We start from the raw sequence: 13,122 nt of genomic DNA on the forward strand, positions 1-13,122 counted from the left end.
AACGTGTAAAGAAAAAAGAATGGCAGAGAAAAGGATTGGTTGGTGAAGCATAGTTAAGGCCTTCGCCTTGGAGGAGCCAACGAACATTCAAGTTCAGCAACAACAACGGCATGGGAAATTATGATGGTGTACGTCACAGAGTAGGCCAGGGCTTTTCGGTTCATTTATAGTTGACATGTTGTTTTTTTTTGTCTAGATCGAGGTGCTAAAACAATAGTGAGTCAGACAGAAACAGCGCACTATTATGATCTCTGTGTGTGTGTGTGTGTGTTTTTTTTTTTTTTTTTTTGGAGTGGAGGATCAATTCTAAACTAGAAGATGCTGTATCTTTAACTTTCATCTATTTTTCTACTTTTGAACAGATGAATTTTTTCCATCATTGAACGAACAAAGTAAATAATTGAATTCTCTAACTTTTGATGTGTCAGGACTCATGAATCAATGATCTGTAGTAACTTATTGCGCATGATTTGATTCATTCTTCGTTTGAAATATTTTTACATATGTCGTGAATAAATTGCATGAGAAAAAAGAAAAAAAAAATCACATCTACTTTAGATTTTAGAAGGCAAGAAGAAAGAAAAAACAGCAACAATAGGAGATAAACAGATGAACTTTAAGGAAAGGATCAATTAAATTGCAATTTCACATAAAATTTCATATTTAAATTTGTTTAGATTTTCCTTGATTTTAGTGAAACGTGTTAACTCTAAATCTGTCCCATGAGGGTGTGCATGAAACAGAAGGTAAAAAGGAGGTAGAGGATGAGGTGCCGCGACTCCAAGTTGCCATCAAGCTTTGTTATGGGGCAAGACTACAAACGTAAGCTTCCTGCAGCTTTCTATTTTTAGTTTCTCCAACAAACCAAGCATGCAAATGTAGGACTAGGACAGATCTGGAGCTTTTGTTTTTTTTTCTTCATATGTTGTTCCAAGGTTTCACTTCTCTGTTTTTATTTTTTATTTTTTTATATACGATTAAGGGTTTGGAACTGAACTTTCATCGATGAATTTTAAACTACATTTGGTTCAAGAAACAAATGAGAAAGAAGAAAATTCAAGGGTTGTGTCGTAGCATCCTCTTAGTCTAGTAAGGTCTGTATACCTATTAATCCTTAATACAAAATCTCTCTAGACTCCTCCTCCCGAATAATCTAGGATAGATACGTTATACAATAGTTATCGTTTCCGAAAAAAAAAAGAAGAAAATAGGATATTTGCCCCCTTTTGTGATTGGGATGAACTATGAAGACTAACAAAAGTCTTGTAAGAAGTGAATAAGGCAAAAGAATGAGAAGATTGAGAAGATAATATAGGAGAAATATCTATCCATCTATCTATCTAAAATTTTGAATTGATTTTGCACTTTTAGCTTGTTTATTTATTATTGAGATAGTTGTGTCAAGATCAATAATTCTATTAGCAAGTTCATCCCTCGTGTCCAACCAGAGCTTGGTGAAGTAAATGGTGTCCTTTTCTTTCTTTTTCTTCAATTGTGATGATCATTACGGTCCAAATACTTCCACATCTTCAATCAAGATGCATAAATAAGCAATCATGTTGTCGTTTTGATTATGGCATCTTCCAAATTCTGTTGTCTTTTAATTGTGCTCAAACTCTATCATTGATATCGTATTGGATGATTTTTTTTTTTTTTTTTTGGGGTTATTGGATCCTATTTGGACACAAACAATAAACTACAGGTGCATTACTTTTAGTTTAGAGAAGGACCACGGCTAGGAATAATTGCAAAAGTATATAATTGCAAAAGGAATAAACTACCGTTTGATTTTCGTTAATATTTATTTCTATTTTTGCCTCAATTTTAACTGGATGAATTTTGGGACTGCAGATGTAACTTTGGACAATGACATTTAGACAATTACAGTAATTGACAAAAAAAAAAAAATCAGTCACAAAAATAGCTTGCGTTGAATGTGCAATTTTTGAATAAGATTATGCAGTTTCATGCTAAGTTTTAAATAAAAGTTAGAGGGAAAAATGTAACTTTTTTGATGTAAATTTAATACGAGGTAAGTTTTTTGATGTCTTTAATTCTCTACTCGAAGGGGTTTAATCAGATATTTTAGAAATTGAGGGATTCCATCGTGATTTAGTTATCCCTGAGGGATGTGATTGTAAATCCAAAGAACACTATATGGAAATAAGAAAAATAAAGGAAAGCGGAAGTCGGCAAAATTAAGGTACTAGCGTCCAGTTGCCTACAGCTCGACCAATTGACATCGGGGACGCCAGAATCATCGTCCAAACAACACCACAATTACCTCTGCCTCACGCTTTCATTATTCTCTGTCCTACTAAAAATTTCTAAATCTCCCCCAAAAAAAGGAGAGAGAGAGAGAGAGAGAGGATCTTTCAGTCTCATGACTCCATAACCACTATTCACTTGCTCAAGCTAGTTTTGCCGGTGGTGAATTCTCATATACTCTCAACACAGGTATCAGTAATTCAATTTTCTTGAAGTTCCTTTTGTTGGTTTTTTAGATTTCAGGTTATGTGAAATTTCCAGTTGAGTGTCGTGGAAACTTGATTTGTGTGGGAAAATATTGTGGGGTCAGAATTCATTGGTTCTGTTCTGGAGGGTTTTGACGTGGAGGATTTGGTTACTAATTGCTCAAGAATGTTGACAGTTGAGTAAAGATTCAATTTTTTCTTATTCTATTTTTGTGGTTTTGGGATTTTGGGGTTTATGCTAAAATTTGATTCGTTTTGCTCTGACTGTATCCCCTGCTGCCAATACCCCTGCCAGGACAAATTAATTCTTGAATTTTGGGCAGGTAAAGATTTCTTGGATTTTAATGCTTGCTTCCCTTGACTGGAAAAGAACTTAGAAAATGCAAAAAAAATATAAAAAAGAAGAAAAGGATTTTCTTGCCAGTGAGGGCTCAGAAGGCTTGGTAGTTCGTTCAATTAAAGGATTGCTGTTCAAGTAATTAGAGTCAACATATTGTTATAAAGTTGCTTAATTTATCTAATTTATCATTTCTTTTGCTGTGTATTTTATTATCCTACACAGTAAAGACTGGTGTTTAGTTTTAGATGAGACTTTAGCTTATCTTGTGTAGGTGAGTTACCAGTACAGTGTTCCTCTTGCCTGTTATTCTTTTGATTTTATGAGGACATTGCTGTTGACAATACTTTGTGGTATGACATTTTGTGGGAAGTTGAAAGGCTGAGGCCTTGTGTAGTTTTCTGCATTCTGTGGATATGCAACAATCTTTTGGATTGCAATCAGTAGATCTTGAGTTCGTGTTTGGTTTTGGTTTAGTTTTAAAATAGTTTGGTTTTGGATTATTAGGGTGCCTCTTTCTGAATTTTTTAGCCATGAGTGGATTGAAGTATAAGGAACTCTATATCTGTAGTTGTTTGCCTAGCCATTGATGATGATTAACTGAGGTATTTGTTGTAGAGCTAATTTCATAAGATATAAGTACTATTTCTAGCAAATGGCACCTAAAAAGGCATGATCAATCTGTTGCCAGCCATGTAGTGAGAATTTGATAATTCCACAAACACCCCAATGTTTTATATGCAGTTTTAAAATGTTCAATCTTTTATTCTCATTATTCCTAATTTACTTACAAATGAACTTTTTCTGGACGCATTACTGGAGAGAACTATTTGTTTGCTCAAGTAAGTTAGATTCTTGGCATCATTTTGTCTCACTGTTTAGGTGCTTAAAAATATTTAGAACAGTGTGCATTCTTCTTCTTCTTCTTCCTCTTCCTTCTTCTGCTTCTTTTTTTCTTTTATTTTATTTATGTAATTATTATTTATTTTTTGCATGATTTTCAAATAACTGGTTTCGTTTAGGAGTCATGGGGGTGTATAGTGATGTTTTAACTGGCCGGCGTTCTACACATACTAGTTCAACATATACAAAAGTTTTTACACTTTAATCAAGAGTTGTTTCTGTCCTTGCTCACCTGATAAGTCTATTTTGAATAATTTGATTGTGCTGTAGGTGATCTGAGTGAATTGTTTAGTGATAATCTGGAAGGCACCCTGATTGTGTTGTATAATGCCATGGGTCCAGAGTTAGAGCTCAAGGCAAGATCAGATGGTGTTACATCCTCATGGGGGAAGGAGAATCGAGTGCTTTCTATAGATTCTAAAGATGAGTACGTGAAGTCTGAAAGCAACTGTGATGACTGTGCCTTGGAAATGAGTAACTGTAATAAGGATGTGGAAGTTAACATCACAGGACTTGCAACTTCTGATGGCAATGGGCTGGTTGAAGCTGAAGGCCAAGATGCAACAGACAGTTTCAGTTTGAGTTCTTTTGATGACACAGATTCTGACTCTGAAGGTGCTGTAGACACTAGTGATGCTGAAGTAGGATCAGGCTTACATGGTTACAGTTCCTCCTCCCTGGCAGTTGATCGACTAAATGACATATTCCGGACGAGGTATTAGTCATTTGTTAGAGCTTTCCTGTCTTTTATGTTGCGGATGATTGATACTAAGAAAGTCAAAGTCTTGCTTCAAGAAGCTAAATTCATAGAAATCTCTTTTTTGGCTGTAAAATCTAACAATAATGAAATTAGTTGTTTAGAATTCATTAGCATAGTTCAGTGACTAGATGCAAGTAAAGTTATATTACTCATTTGAATGTCTCCATCTTCATTCTATGCGTCCATAGAAAATACCATCAGAAAGGCATCCAGTGCATATGATGGGGCTTGTGTTGGTTTTGGAGGTAGGATGGAATTGTAGCATATCAGTTGATGCTTGGGTGGACTATAAACTCAATCTTGTCCATCCCCTTTCCCTTTGCCAACTTATTTACGAGATACTTTTCATGATAGGAGTTTGATGAGCTGAAATGTGAAACCATTTGTCTCTGTCTCTCTGTCTGAAAAATAAATTTCAATAACAGAAAAAAAAAATAGTGTACAGATTGTTTTACAACTATGCATTAATTCCTTGACTGCTTTGTCCCTCTCATCTTAGTGTGAAGAATAAGACTTTGTTCATTCATTGTATTGTTTCACAATTGCACTGCACACCTACTGGGTACTCGTTCCATATGTATTCTTATTCAGTTTTTGCATGTTAATGATCTTCCAGGAAGAAAAGATTGACATCACACTGGAGGACATTTATACAACCCCTTATGTGGCGATGTAAATGGGTTGAATTACAAGTCAAGATGTTAAGATCTCAAGCTCTAAAGTATGACAGGGAAGTTGTTAATCATGATCAAAGAAAGCATTATCTATTGGAGAATTTGCCATTGGAAGGTTGTGGTGTAAAGTCACCTCCGTATTCTACTGATGGTCCAACAGATAAAGTTATGAGGAGAAAGAAAAGAAGAAGGCTTGAAGACACAACGGATGTAACATCATATATGTCACATCATAATCTGTTTTCTTATTTTGGTACTAATGTTTACCTGTTTTATTGAATTGATATGAATTTTTACTGCTATTTGTCTGTTGGCCATGAACTTGTCAATTGTTATTTCACAGAAAATAGGATTCACACTGCTGATGGTGCTCATGTGGATGAAGATTGGGCCAGTCGAGGTAAGACTTGACTTGTTTACAGTGTCCTCTACTGATGAGTGTGTGCTTTGACTCACGTCAGATGAATGATTAGCCAAAACACTGAGTATTCTTGTTAAGGTCATCATTTATGTTTTCAAATGTTTTAAGTTTTTTACTTTTCCTCCATACTGTTTAAGATAAGATCACTTTGGCTTGTTTATCCCAAACGTTTCTCTTGTGAGTTTTTTCTCAAGCCTAGTCTGGTGACTTGTTATCCTGGATGGCTTTACTGGAATAATCAACTGGTGTGGCAGAATTTATCCACATGATTTCTTATTTCTTGGCTACAATTTTTCTCCTTTTACTTTTTCAATCAGTTTGTCAACCTATTGCATCCAATGTAGCTGTGCTCAAGTGATGTATTGTATCTCTGTAACGGAACTAAACTAAAGTACTCTTGCTTGCAAATGAATTAGTAAACAAAAAATTCCTTGAGCCGTTACTTAATAGATCATTGGATAACTCAAAATTTTACATTCACAAACAGAGTCTTAGTTTTGCTACTGGAATTTTAGGTGAAAAATTTCCAATCATCAGTGTAAAATTAGTAATGTATGATCCATGAATATCAGTTTGGTAGTTTTCCAAGTTTTTAACTGAGCTTTGTTGGTAGTTAACTCTGCAGACAAGATCAGTGGCAATGATGAATCTAAAGTCAGTGATGAAAGGTTGTGGCTTGAATTGGGGTTTGGTGATAATTCTTCAGAGGAATTATTGAGGAAGATCTGGCTTTTAGAGTCACAACTTAGCAAGCTGAAGTTTAGACTTGACAAGGTAATGAATGAAAATGCTGGAAAGTTTTCTTCTGCGGATAACTTGGGCTTGGTTGTACCATCTAATTTGACCAGCTCTGCTCGATCTCTTGCTTTTACTCCAAATAATGGGGACAGAATGCCAGTAGGATCTTCTAATATTGCATCTCAGCTTTTGTCACACTATAATATGGGTAATGTGATTATGCCTGAAGGTGCAATCTCAAGTCTTGGAGAAGTGTCCTATATCCCTGATGTAACTGAAGGCATGGATCAGTCTCATCTCGGGTGTGCATTTATAAAGGTATTTATCTCATCTTAGGTGTACAAGCAATTTTTGTCTTACATTTTAAGCTGTTATTCATTTCCAGGATGCTTTTCGGGGTCAACTTTTTGTCGTAAAAGAATTTGACTCATTCTGTTAAAAGAATATTGGTGGGCATAAAATTACTCGTGGCCAAATTACTTCACATTTATTAGTACTTTGGTGACTTTAATTCTACAGATCATGCATTTTTGAGTTAATGCCTCTGCTCATTTTACTGTTTCTTTCTTTGCAATATAATGTGTGGCTTGTTTTTCTTGATTTCCCCCTACAGATGCATGGGCACTATTCTTGTAATTCCCCTTTTTGAAGTGCTGTGTTGAGTGTGCTCTGTGTGTATCATTCTATTCAAATGCTTTTTGTTTTCCTTCTTTCTGGAAACCATAATGTTGGAATAGTTGTTGTAACTTGTGGTTAAATGGGAAGTATGATTTCATAATTGTCCTGAAATCCTGTCTACTTGTAGCAGTATGACATCATAATAGTCCCAAAATCCTGTCTACTTCTAGCATTTGTGTATGTATGTCAGTGTGTATCCTTTTTCTTGATATATTTGTGTACATTTTTCTTTCAGAATGAAGATGAAATATTGATATATGATGAGAGGTTGAAACAAGATAGAAACAATTTTGATGAAGTCCATATGCAGCCTATGGAAAAGCCCCAGGTAGCAAAGGACGAGCCGCATAGCACTGTCACTACAGTTATTGCTGGACCTGACCAGCAAACAGATAATCAACCACCTCCAAAAGTACGGTCCATTGCCAAGCTTACTGCCACCAAGAGCAGGAGGAAAAAGGGGAGACGGAAGGCTTCCTCTGGGAGGTGGAGCCGCAGATCCTCCAGTTAGCTCTCACATTACTACTCTTTTCAATTGCTAAACCAGGTGGGAGGACGAGGAGTTTAAAAGTCCTGGCAAGTAGTGTACTCTACTGAGGAACTTGTATATGGAATTCTATTATCGCACTATATTTTCCTAGTATTTCTTTTTTTTTTTTTTGTAGAGAACCTGTACATACCTGTTCTTGGAACTAGTTCTGTATACGTGGAATTTTCTATTTTGCATAAGATGTGATTGAGTAGAAATTAATAAGATAGATGTCCTCAGCGTAATATTTGACAACTTTATTAACCTATACGGTGAATTGCACTCTTTTTAGGATCAAATTGGTGCTTGTAATTCTATCTCAACTGTTACCTTCTTAGTTTAGTGCAGTAACAGTTGCAGTTCCAGCCATTTCTTTACCAGATTATGTAGGATTCCCAGGTTTCTTGTGAGCGTTCACCGTCAGAAAAGCAATGACCTAAAATTTTATTCACCAGCTTTTATGCCTTTTAGGGATTATCTCCAGTAGAGCTTGTGTTTGGTGTAGCTTGTAACATGCAGTATAGAGTTTATTTGTTAGATAGAAGTGGCAGCATAGCATTAACTAGGTCTTGTACTACAACAACCAGCTGTATGAAATTTAGACATCTCTCTTTTAAGGGACTTTTCACCTGGGCAGCTCATAACGAGCAAGATTATTTATTAACCAGCGGTGGATAACTTGGAACCTCGGATACATCGACCAATTCAAATATCCTTGTAATTAATCACATTGTGAGTTAAAGGATCATGAGAGAATGAAAATTGTATACCTATTGACGGGGATGTGGTTATGTGTTCAAGATGCTACTTGTCCTAAAAACATTTTCCTGGATAGTTTCACGGAAATAAGGGCAAGCACTGTGGCTGATGGCACAAAAACGACATCAGGAATTGCCTTGATCAATTTCAGTTGGGGCACGGTCTCGCCTGCGCGTTTGGCTACCATTGCTGCTGGAGGTGTTACAAGCCCGGTAATGATGGTGGAGTCATCTAACTTGCTAAGATTCAGCTTGTTCTGCATTAATTCCATGAACAGCCTTTTCTTATTTGAATCGTCGGCTGAACTCCATTCTTTGAAATAGGCCTATTCAAAAAATCCATGGTTACCAGGAATTCTCAATGCGAGTGTCTGAATGAGTGTGTGCTTGAGAGAGGGAGGGAGAGAGAGATCTTTGAAACAGGCCTACTTAAGAAATGCATGGTCACCAGGAAGAGAGAGAGAAAGAGACCTCAACATCTTTCAGAGGAGGAACATCATAGTGTTTACCAGGTAATGCCGCATTGATGGTGCTGAAAATCAAATCGCAGAAGTTGGTCAATCTTGTGAATCTCTGTTTCCTCTAGTACATATTTAAGATCTATTTCCTCGGATCTTTTGTTTTAAACAAGTAGAAGGCAAGGAGCTAAAATTAGCTTTGGGGGTATTAAAGTCACTTTATCCATTCAAGCTCCTAGTCTTAACTACATTCTAATGTAATATAACAAGATTTTGCACACATATATCTCCAGTCTATTTTTTGGCTGTGCGTCCAAGAATTCCGTAATAAGAAGAGGTTTACACATTTTACTTTGGATGATGACAGATGAAAAATGAAACAGACTTCAACAATTTGTCAATTCGCATTAAAAAAAAAAATCTGCATTTCCAGTCTCAAGTTAAAGCCAACAAGCCACCACCTTTCAATTGGACGAAAACAAGATGTATGAGGCTAAATTTTCACAATCCAGATTCCAAGTTCCTTATCAAGGAAAGTACAAAAGCATACGGCAAATTCTATCAGAGGAATGAAACTAAAACTATTTATTCAACAGCAGCAGCAAAAGCACGTGAACAGAATTAAATGGTAATTCCTACCTGAAGATGTCAAGAATTGCCATGTGGAAATCCTCAAAGCTGTTCACATCTTTCTCTATAAACTGCCTATGAAGGGTCCCCATCAGCAAGCTCAACATCTGTGCTGTTGGCAAACCTATCAAAGCAAATAAAGATCTTGAGGTAAGAATCATCGTGTGAAAAGGATCAATTACATTTTTGCAGGACAGAGAATAAAGAGTCAAACTTATTTCAGAGCTAAAGGTGCAAAACAAATAGAGCAAATGAAAGAAGAGTGAAATTATCATCCACCCTTTCCCATGAAGCTCGTGACTGCACCCATTTTGTAGGAATGAACATGATCCAGTTTAGGAGGTATGAGGCATTATATACTAAAAAGAAAAGTTGCTAAGAAGTTTGGCATGGCTAGTTAGCCTAAGAGGTCAGTGCAAGCAAGGAATCTATTACTTGGTTTTAGTAAAAAAATAAGAAACATGATTCCTGGCCTCTATCTAGCTATGGCGTTAAATTAAGACTAAGGAATCTCATATCATAGAATTGCAAATGCTGGCTTGCATTCAGATTACACGCATCCTGAACCTCAATTGAACAACCTAAGGACAGTTGGGGAAAAGAAAAATGGAAACCTTTTTACACATCCTCTCCATACATGGTTCAGTTATGATTCTCCATAGTTTCACCTGGCAATGATGGTCAAGTAAGTTATTGGCATAAGCCATCCTCTTCCACACACCATTCAACAATTTTTGAGCCCTAATTGAAGGAGAAACAAACAAAAGAAAGCTCAATGACCAATGTATATCTTCACGCTTCTTATGGTTATTTAATGGTAGATGATTCTTTTGATATTCAACGAATAATTGTAGGTCCTCTGTAAGGAGTTCTCAGATTAAGATGCAACTCGATCATCAAGCTTGTCCTTTGCTCAAGCTTCAATCAGTTTAAGTTGTTCAGAACCAATAAGTACTCTCTGCCTTCATGTGCAACTGCAAATGCTCCATGGCTAAGTGTATGACAGCTGACTCTGGGTGCAGTTTATCCCCAGCAACAAACTCACAAACCTTGCCATTGATCTCGATGACACTACAACCTACCTCCTTCTTTGCCCCCTTTTTGCTCATCAAACCTTTGATCTCTTCTACATCATTCCATCTTCTCTCACAGGCATAAAGATTTCTTAGCATAATATAGTTCCCATCATTCCAAGGTTCCATATCAATTGCCTTTCTTATTACTCTCTCAGCCCTCGAAATATCTTTAGCATAGTAACAAGCAAATAGAAAAGAACTTAAAATTATTCCATTAGCCTCGTAAGGCATGCGGTCAATCAAGCTTTCAGCTTCATCCAGACATCCTGCCCTTCCCAACAGATCTACAAGACAGCCATAATGCTCAACTCTCGGGGTAAGCCCCAATCCTTCCATTGCTTTAAACCATCTCCTTCCTTCCCTCACTAAACCCCCATGGTTGCAAGCTGATAAAACTCCAAGCATGGTAACATCATTTGGCTTGAACCCTTTACCCTTCATCTCCAAAAATACCTCTAGAGCTTCTTCAGCACGCCCATTCACTGCCAACCCATTAATCAAAGCATTCCATATAGATGTTTCTTTTAACTGTATGGCATCAAAAACACATCTAGCTTTCTCAATTTCTCCACACTTTGCATACATATCAACCAAGGCAGTGCAAAGATTTGATGATCTATCCAATTTTTTCCTCCTAGCAAAATGGTAAACCCAGCTCCCCAATTCAAGAGCACCGAGATCAGCAATAGCTGGAAGAATACTCACAAGAGTAACATCATCTGGTTCAATCATCCTCTCCATTTGCAATGCATGAAACAACCTCAAAGCCTCATGGGGTTGCTTATTTTGGCAATATCCCCCAATCATTGCATTCCAAGAAAACAAATTCCTCTCTGGCATCGCGTCAAAAAACAACCTAGCTTCATCAACATCACCAATACTACAGTAACCATCAATCATACTAGTCCAAGACACTACATTCCTCTCCGGCATTGTCTCGAACAAACTCCTAGCCAAACCCATCTCCCTCATCTTTACATAAGCATCAATCATCACATTATAGGCGGCCACATCTTTCTCCGGCATAAAATAAAAAAGTCCCAAAGCCGCAGCCATATCACCATCTTTCACGTACCCATCAATGAGAGCAGTCCAAGAAACGGAACTTCTCTCAGTCATTTCATCGAACATCTTTCTCGCAAAACCCATTTCTCCAAACTTCCCATACATATCAACCAATGAAGTCCCAACATACAAATTAGATACAAACCCACTTTTCATAGCGTGATTATGAATTCCCAAGCCTTCCCAGACCGCCAAATTTAGCCCACAACACTTAGCAAGGCTGGAAAATGTGTAGTTGTCTGGCTTAAACGCTTCATTTTTTAGCAAATATGTATACAGACGTGTAGCTTCACTATACTGACGCGCAGCTAAATGGGATTTAATCATTGTATTGCAAAGAAAAGTGTCGTTCTTTCGATGGCAGAAGTCGAATATACGGCGGGCATGGTGGATACCAGATGCGGGGACGACGGTGGCAAAGGTGGTTATAAGTTTAGTGAGGAGGTTAACGTTGGTTTGGAGGGCGTTTTGGATCATGAAAGCGTGGACCTGGAGAAGTGTTGCCTTGGTGTTCCTTCGCTGGAGGAGAAAGAGGCACTTCTTCTCTGCTGGACTCCATACCCATTCCCTTTGGTTCATGGAGCTGGAGCTTTCATCGCCCTCTCCAAAAAGCGTAGGACGATAATTCCATTGGAACTGCGCCTTTTAATTTCTTATTTTTTTTCCTAGTTATTGGTTTGCTAATCTGTATTTAATGGCTCTCTAATGCTGGATATGAAAAATGTTATAGTGTGTGTGTGTGCATATATTTGTCTGATTTTCTATTTTATTTGGTTATAAGTTATGGCTGTTGCTCCAAATGTCCATATATTTTTTATTTTGTTACGTGCTATTATTGACTTGATCCATTGTTCTATGCAAGAGGGATTTCCTTGGGTTCTTTTACTTTGTCAGAATATAAGCGGATGTTTATGGCAGAGATGAGTATTTTTTTTTTCTCAAAAATAAAACACAAGGTTGCTGGGCGTAAAATAATACTGGTAAACCTTCAATATAGCGGAGATATCTAAGACGTTGAAAGGGGGGGGAAAAAGAACAAGGTGTCCAAATTTACAACTGCAATTATCTGTAAAAGGCATGTAGGTCTTAACGAAATTGGGGGGTTCCTCTGAGTTTTAGACTAATAGGTGTCATGATATTGCTGGAAAAAAGGGGGTTTAAAGTTTGTTGTAATGCGCTCAATAGGCAAGATTGTAAAAAAGTGGACTTAAAAAGTATTTCCGTGGTTTATATTGGACTTTTGGCATGAATATGGTCATTATGGCAAGGCATAATAAGAAACAGGACCCGCGAAATAATGCAAAGACGGAGGAGTTTTATCTAATGCTCCTAATTTGTAGTGCTTTCATGCCTCTTTTTTTTTTTTTTTCCTGTGCTACTTCCTATTTGAAGTGTCATTTGTTGCTTGTGTATCAGCATTGCTATTGGACGAGAAGGTGGTGTGGCACCCCTGATAGCATTTGCACGATCTGATGCTGAGGTAAATTTGCATTTTTGCTGCAATTTGAAGTCCTAAAATTACTCTACAGTCATTATTTTCTTCTGTAAAGCACTCTCTTTACTCGTGGTAATTACAATTTGCTTGTGTTTGTTAGGTAGTTGGTAAGATGATACTTAGGTG

At 37.0% G+C, this 13,122-nt stretch overlaps 3 protein-coding genes across 8 annotated transcripts; 1 reads left to right on the forward strand and 2 right to left on the reverse strand.

Moving 5' to 3' along the window:
* Nucleotides 1-2,216: 2,216 nt before the first annotated feature.
* On the forward strand, nt 2,217-7,883 carry LOC113761044. 3 transcript variants are annotated; one of them, XM_027303852.1, is made up of 6 exons: nt 2,217-2,457; nt 3,985-4,429; nt 5,091-5,401; nt 5,492-5,548; nt 6,183-6,625; nt 7,221-7,883. In XM_027303852.1, the coding sequence occupies exons 2-6, from the start codon at nt 4,047-4,049 to the stop codon at nt 7,494-7,496; spliced, it is 1,470 nt and encodes a 489-aa protein (XP_027159653.1). In that variant the 5' UTR covers nt 2,217-2,457; nt 3,985-4,046; the 3' UTR covers nt 7,497-7,883. The 3 variants fall into 3 exon arrangements, with proteins under 3 accessions (XP_027159653.1, XP_027159655.1, XP_027159654.1); XM_027303854.1 differs by having other exon boundaries at nt 6,195-6,625; XM_027303853.1 differs by lacking the exon at nt 2,217-2,457 and adding an exon at nt 2,576-2,649.
* Nucleotides 7,884-8,206: 323 nt separating this feature from the next.
* LOC113761047 lies at nt 8,207-10,262 on the reverse strand. 4 transcript variants are annotated; one of them, XM_027303860.1, is made up of 4 exons: nt 10,029-10,262; nt 9,370-9,484; nt 8,744-8,804; nt 8,207-8,598 (listed from the first exon to the last, which is right to left on the reverse strand). In XM_027303860.1, the coding sequence occupies exons 2-4, from the start codon at nt 9,465-9,467 to the stop codon at nt 8,311-8,313; spliced, it is 447 nt and encodes a 148-aa protein (XP_027159661.1). In that variant the 5' UTR covers nt 9,468-9,484; nt 10,029-10,262; the 3' UTR covers nt 8,207-8,310. The 4 variants fall into 4 exon arrangements, with proteins under 4 accessions (XP_027159661.1, XP_027159660.1, XP_027159659.1 ...); XM_027303859.1 differs by having other exon boundaries at nt 9,975-10,262; XM_027303858.1 differs by lacking the exon at nt 10,029-10,262 and adding an exon at nt 9,640-9,670.
* Nucleotides 10,263-10,275: 13 nt separating this feature from the next.
* Nucleotides 10,276-12,136, reverse strand: LOC113761043 (pentatricopeptide repeat-containing protein At2g44880). The gene has a single exon (XM_027303851.1). It carries the CDS (start codon nt 12,078-12,080, stop codon nt 10,299-10,301), a length of 1,782 nt encoding a protein of 593 aa, XP_027159652.1. The 5' UTR covers nt 12,081-12,136; the 3' UTR covers nt 10,276-10,298.
* Nucleotides 12,137-13,122: the final 986 nt, after the last annotated feature.

This window comes from Coffea eugenioides, chromosome 2 (genome assembly GCF_003713205.1).
Source record: "Coffea eugenioides isolate CCC68of chromosome 2, Ceug_1.0, whole genome shotgun sequence".
Classification (NCBI taxonomy): Eukaryota; Viridiplantae; Streptophyta; class Magnoliopsida; order Gentianales; family Rubiaceae; genus Coffea; species Coffea eugenioides.

What these genes read in the sequence shown, in the direction of transcription:
- LOC113761047 (XM_027303857.1), bottom strand. Translation starts at nt 9,635, where the DNA reads ATGATAATTTCACTCTTCTTTCATTTGCTCTATTTGTTTTGCACCTTT. An exon ending in GCAATTCTTGACATCTTCAG is followed by an intron (nt 8,805 to 9,369) that starts GTAGGAATTACC and finishes TTTGATTTTCAG; the next exon opens with CACCATCAATGCGGCATTAC. An exon ending in CTCCTCTGAAAGATGTTGAG is followed by an intron (nt 8,599 to 8,743) that starts GTCTCTTTCTCT and finishes TTTTTTGAATAG; the next exon opens with GCCTATTTCAAAGAATGGAG.
- LOC113761043 (XM_027303851.1), bottom strand. Translation starts at nt 12,080, where the DNA reads ATGAACCAAAGGGAATGGGTATGGAGTCCAGCAGAGAAGAAGTGCCTC.
- LOC113761044 (XM_027303852.1), top strand. Translation starts at nt 4,047, where the DNA reads ATGGGTCCAGAGTTAGAGCTCAAGGCAAGATCAGATGGTGTTACATCC. An exon ending in AATGACATATTCCGGACGAG is followed by an intron (nt 4,430 to 5,090) that starts GTATTAGTCATT and finishes ATGATCTTCCAG; the next exon opens with GAAGAAAAGATTGACATCAC. An exon ending in TCGGGTGTGCATTTATAAAG is followed by an intron (nt 6,626 to 7,220) that starts GTATTTATCTCA and finishes TTTTTCTTTCAG; the next exon opens with AATGAAGATGAAATATTGAT.